The sequence below is a fragment of the Entelurus aequoreus genome, linkage group LG28, assembly GCF_033978785.1.
Source record: "Entelurus aequoreus isolate RoL-2023_Sb linkage group LG28, RoL_Eaeq_v1.1, whole genome shotgun sequence".
In the NCBI taxonomy this organism is placed as follows: Eukaryota; Metazoa; Chordata; class Actinopteri; order Syngnathiformes; family Syngnathidae; genus Entelurus; species Entelurus aequoreus.
This window is the reverse complement of record NC_084758.1, coordinates 31032385-31038647: the sequence shown is the minus strand read 5'-3', so window position 1 is coordinate 31038647 and position 6263 is coordinate 31032385. Positions and strand designations below refer to the sequence as shown.

General features: G+C 39.7%; 1 protein-coding gene across 1 annotated transcript in view; it reads right to left on the bottom strand.

Annotated features, from left to right (window-relative positions):
• Positions 1-1099: 1099 nt before the first annotated feature.
• Positions 1100-6263, bottom strand: part of elovl6 (ELOVL fatty acid elongase 6) — a 34659-nt gene continuing 29495 nt past the window's right edge. The window contains exon 4 of the mRNA XM_062039761.1: positions 1100-1871. Within this exon, the coding sequence (XP_061895745.1) occupies positions 1435-1871 (437 nt within the window). The 3' untranslated portion in view covers positions 1100-1434. The remainder of the gene's footprint in view (positions 1872-6263) is intronic.

Below are 6263 nucleotides of genomic sequence, written 5' to 3'. Positions count from 1 at the left end.
TGTTTTAGTTCTTGTCCTGCGCTCCTATTTTGGTGGCTTTTTCTCTTTTTTTGGTATTTTCCTGTAGCAGTTTCATGTCTCCCTTTGAACGATATTCCCCGCATTTACTTTGTTTTAGCAATCAAGAATATTGCAGTTGTTTTTATCCTTCTTTGTGGGGACATTGTTGTCATGTCATGTTCGGATGTACTTTGTGGACGCCGTCTTTGCTCCACAGTAAGTCTTTGCTATCGTCCAGCATTCTGTTTTTGTTTACTTTGCAGCCAGTTCAGTTTTAGTTTCGTTCTGCATAGCCTTCCCTAAGCTTCAATGCCTTTTCTTAGGGGCACTCATCCATCCATCCATTTATTTTCTACCACTTGTCCCTTTTTTTTTCACCTTTTGTTTAAGCATTAGATACATTTTGACCTGCACGCTGCCTCCCGCTGTTCCCGACATCTACAAAGCAATTAGCTACGGGCTGCCACCTACTGATATGGAAGAGTATTACGCTCCTATTTTGGTGGCTTTTACTGTTTTGTTGGTATTTTCCTGTAGTAGTTTCACGTCTTCCTTAAACGCTATTCCCCGCACCTGCTTTGTTTTAGCAATCAAGAATATTTCTGTTTGTATCTTTCTTTGAGGGGACATTGTTGATTGTCATGTCATGTTCGGATGTACTTTGTGGACGCCATCTTTGCTCCACAGTAAGTCTTTGCTGTCGTCCAGCATTCTGTTTTTGTTTACTTTGCAGCCAGTTCAGTTTTAGTTTTGTTCTGCATAGCCTTCCCTAAGCTTCAATGCCTTTTTTTAGGGGCACTCACCGTTTGTTTATTTTTGGTTTAAGCATTAGACACCTTTTTACCTGCACACTGCCTCCCGCTGTTTCCGACGTCTACAAAGCAATTAGCTACCGGCTGCCACCTACTGATATGGAAGAGTATTACACGGTTACACTGCCGAGCTCTAGACAGCACCAACACTTGACAATGGCACATTATTTGCAGATTATAATTACTGGTTTGCAAAAAATATTTTTAACCCAAATAGGTGAAATTAGATCATTTGTGGTTGAAAAACACTGTTTTTGACAAACGAGATACTCAGTCACTGACACGCCTCAAAATTAAGAACTTTATTGACAGGTGAGCAAAAAACAACACTGGACAGACAAACAAAAGTTCACTTATTTCATCTTTCATATGTTTTTTTTTTTTAAAAGTCAAGTAAACACTTGTGGCAGAGTTTTTGATCATGTGATTTAGACTATGAGGGTCATTTTTTAGTCGCGATGGCTTTGTCACGGTGGCGTTGCTTCCTTCCATTGGGTTATTTTAGCTTTTTCACATTAGGATTAAGTGCAAACATCCACCTTTCATCCCCGCCATCTTGTCTTCATACAAGCTTCAGACCCCGACTCATCCTCACACGTTTTCTCCCTTTTAATTTTGTGCTCTACTTGATCTTCTTGGCGGCGGCGGGTGCTTTGGACGTGCCGACGTAGGCCCCGACGAAGAACTGGATGAAGAGCACAAAGTAGCTGAGGTACATGAGCGAGGACCACACGATGTTGTGCATGTGCGACGGACACTCCTGGCCCCGCTGCATCCAGGAGTACACCAGGTAGTTGACCACGCAGCCCATCAGCATCTGGGTGATCTGCGTCAGCGTGATGAACATGGCGTAGTTGCGCGACACCTTGAAGCCGGCCGCCCGCAGCGCGTAGTAAGAGTACATGACGGCGTGCACCAGGTAGTTCATGGTCATGAACCAGCCGCCCCCGGCCACCATGTCCTTGTAGGAGTACCAGGAGTAGAGCAGCACCGTGATGTGGTGGTACCAGTGCAGGAAGATCAGCTTCTGCTTCCTCAGCACGATGAACAGCGTGTCACCTGCGCCACACCACAACACAACCACCACAATCATTTAGAGAAACTCAAGATTTTTAAGTTAAAACACAAGCTCCTATTTCAACACATTCCCCCATAGAAGTTACATGTTGGGCCTGATTCATTAAGATCCAAAAACCATGCGATAAACAAAGAGTACAACAACAAAAAATTTTAGATTAATCGAGATTCTTAATCGAATAAAAAAAAAATAAAAAAATAAAGTCAGATTTTTTATTTATTTTAAAATGTATTCTTTTAACTATTTTCAAACTGTCCTGTCCAGCCACTCAGACAAATCATATTGTTGATGTAGATGATCATATCTGCTATACAGATGTACTATAATTTCCGGACTATAAGGCGCACTTAAAATCCTTTTTTCCCCTCAAAACTCGACAGTGTGCCTTATAACCCGGTGCACCTAATGTAAGCAATACGTTTGGTTGAGCTTACCCACCTCGAAGCTATTTTATTTGGTACATGGTGTAATGATAAGGGTGACCAGTAGATGGCGGTCAAACATAAGAGATACGTTTATACTGCACTATGATGGCAATATGTCTCAAGTAAACAACACCAACATTTTATATGTTCCATTTAAAATATAGAAAATTACACACGGCGTTCGAAAATCTATCAAAATGTTTTAGTACGACTTTGGTAAGCTATGAAGCCACACCGCTTGATGGATTCTACTGTGCTTCAACATATAAGTATTATTATGGTGTGTGTATAAGGTAAGACATTATCTGGCGTTTTGTTTTGCAAGATTATGCAAAAGCAACTTTTCTTACCTTCTGGTACCTGCTGATCTGTATTTGGGATTTGTATAAGTCCTTAAAAATTGTGCGCGTCCGCCTTTGTAGTCCGTGCCGACCCCGTAGTCAATAAGCTTCTTCTTTTTCTCTATCTTCTTTTTATGGGACATTCATCCTCCGCTGTTGCCATTTCTAATATAAAGTAGTGTAAAGTTCTTACTTATATCTGTCAGTAAACTCGCCATGAAAGCGCTAAAACATACCGGTGTAGTGAGTTTCCATTATTCACCCAAGGAACTTTAGTTATTAGAGAGTTCCGGTCGGACGTTTTTTCACGGGACACATTTCCCGGCACTGTTGTTGTTTCCGGATGAGGAGATGCTGCTCCGTTATTGATTGAAGTGAAGTCTGAATGTCATTAAAACAGTTAGCTCCATCTTTTGACACTTCTTCCACTCCCGTCCTTGCACGCTACACCACTACAACAAAGATGACGGGGAGAAGACGCTGCCGAAGGTGAGCCACGTAAATAAGACCGCCCACAAAACGGCACATCCTGAAGCGACTGTCAGAAAGCGACTTGAAGATGATCTGTAAAACATCATCTATGCAACATTTTGAGCAAAGAACCACCATTACATGTTATGTAGACCACAAGGAAGTCTTTTACATTTAGAAAAAATAAATAATAATATGACTCCTTTAATGCGCCCTATGATCCGCCTTATATATGAAAAAAGATCAAAAATAGACCATTCATCGGCAGTGCGCCTTATAGTCCGGTGCGCCCTATGGTCCGGAAAATACGGTAGTTAGCCCCAGGAAATATACTTATTAACATCAAGCTTTGTGTGTGACCGTTAATACTTCAAGTTATTTTGGTTTACAGTAGGAATTAGTGGAAATTTGAATTGCAGAAAAAGTAGCATAGAAATCCAGTCAGGGTTATGCATCGTAAAGTGGTGCGAGGTCATCTTATGTAATTCATAATGTTGCCTCACTTTGATAAGATCTTTCCTCTGGTACATTTTACACAGCAACAGATAAAATGTACACTGGCAGTTGACACAATTCTCTTAGTTCATAAAAGACAACGAGGCCAACAAAAGGCAGTTTTGAACTAAAGACAGCTAAAAACGATGTTTACATGACAAACATATTTAAGTGTGGTGCAGACTTCTCCCTTCAATATTTTTTCATACCTTTTAAGTACCAGCAGAATGGACAAACAAGTTTCCCCTATATTGAAGCTATTCTCATAAACATCTTATTTATAACACCAAAAGACTTACAAAGTTTGCGAGTAAATAGATATGATCGAAATAGTATCAATCTCACAGAGATTCCCGAGCCATTTTGAGAAGATAATGAGCAAGCCAATCACGTGATCTTTGTCGTAGAGATGGGAAACACAGATCCCTTCCACATCAACAACAATTAAATCATGTAGACTTTGTGAGAGCCAAGACGATTACTTTGGGAAAAAAGAAGATCCAGAACCGTATATTTAGTTAGCCTGAGCATTAAGAGGGTCATCTACAAGTTTTAGAAGCTGCGTGCTAAGCAGATCCAGCTTTAGTAAAACACTAAGCATCATGCAGCAATATTGCTAAGCGCCAAACAAGAAATACAAACATGACAAAATGATCGCTTACTGCACAATGTCTGCTCTCACTGCGGTGATGACTGATGGGATGTTCATATCTTCCACACGAAGGGTTAAAAGGAAAAGATGCTGCCTGCAGAGACCGTCTTCGGTTTTGTGTCTTTGTCTCAATCGCCAGGTATGAATTGAATGTCACAGATGAACAACTTCTAGATTTATGGCTAAATCTTGGATGGTCTTTTATGATTCTACTGAATCAATCATTAGCAAAAGCCAGATAGCAACAATGCAACTGATTTTATGCTTTGGCTTCTTAAGTCTTTGCTAGGCCTGGGCAATATATCGATTTTTTTTAATAAATTAGAGTTTTATGTTGCAGACTATTTGAAAAATAAACATTTTATTTTTTATCTCCTCTTGCATTATTTTTGCCCTCATGAGCTTCTGTAGCCTGCGCCCGCCCCCTTACTTCCTTAGCGGACATTCAAAACATGGCTAACGCTAACAAGAGTGAGACGTTCATTCCAAACGAAAGGAAAGTGTTGTCTGTACTTTGGTTTTGCGGCAATCGGTGTGGTCAGGGGTTTTATTTTTAGGCCATATTGTCTAGGCCTAGTTCTCTGCTAACATTATTTTCAGGTGTTGAAAGTGCAAATATTCCAAACAACAATGCTTTGAACAGGATAAACGAAGGAGCAATGTCATAGTCACTAACCACTAATTAAAACTGTAGCATGTGTGCCTTGTCTAGACAATATAACGATAATAGAACATGTTATGTTAAATGCGCCCTATAATCTGGTGCGTCGTTTCTATGAAAATGGACCTGAATAGACCCGCTGTGTGACTTTATTAGGTTCACATTTGAAGTTGAATTGCGAAAATGAATGGCTTTTTACACGATTGAGTTGTCTGAACGTGCGACCAAGTCGGACTAGGTTCACTGTGTATCACACAATCCCCTTGGCAGCAGACAGTTGTGTAATGATATCGATACGGGACTATTTACGTGATCCAATATTGACATTGTGCAAGTGTCGCGTCTCCAGCCTGCTGACTCAAGCTGAACTGCTGCATCATCACCACCATCCCTTGTTACCTTGCAAGTGCCTTAAGTCTAGGCTAAAAACCGCTTAGGTAGAATGTGTCTCCCCTTTGAAGAGCCTCAACTCTGCAGGGCTTTTAGAGTTTTAATGGAGATTTTTGCTCTGAATTCGCAACCAGGATGCACTTTTTAGTTTAGATTATATTTAACATTTCTAAAGGGAGGACATGGATTTTTTATGTATTCTGCAGTGTGTATTGTTTCTGAATCATATCTCCCCTGTACAGTGTATAGTATAAATGACACTAAACTATGTTATCATAACATTTAAGATGCGCCGATTGATTAGCTGATTTGCGTAAAAAAGTAAGTGATCAGTCAATGCCGATTGATGCTGATCACTCTGGTTAGTACTTAACAGTTGGACACATAGTTGACAGACATGTTTATCTGTCCCCTCCTCTAAGTTAATAATCATCACCTCCATTGCGGCAAAATAAACTACATTTCTAATATTGTCACTGGAGGGCGAGACTAAACATGTTACACACCCAGTAAGGCGCCAAAAAGAAGGCATGCTAATCGCTAAGCTTGTCTCTAAGCTTGAAACAACAACAAAATAAGTGCTAATTAAGGTTAAAGAAGTGTAGATGGTAGCAGGGGTGTCAAAAAAACATAGATTTTAGAATGCATCGCGACTCTTATTTGGAACGATTCTTAATTGATTTAAAAAAAATCTAAAACCGATAAAAAACAATCATATCTGCTGTACAAACTTACTTAAATAAAAAGTGTGGGATATTTCTTTTGTTGCCTTATTTGTATTTGACTTTATTAAATGTGCGGGAAGAATTTTATCAAAGAAAACCAGGTTTCTTATAAGTAATATAGAAATTGATCAGAGCTGTTTATTTTATGGAGGAATGTAGTTAATCATAGAACTAGCATCCGATGTTATTAAAAGTACAGAATTTGAATCGAGA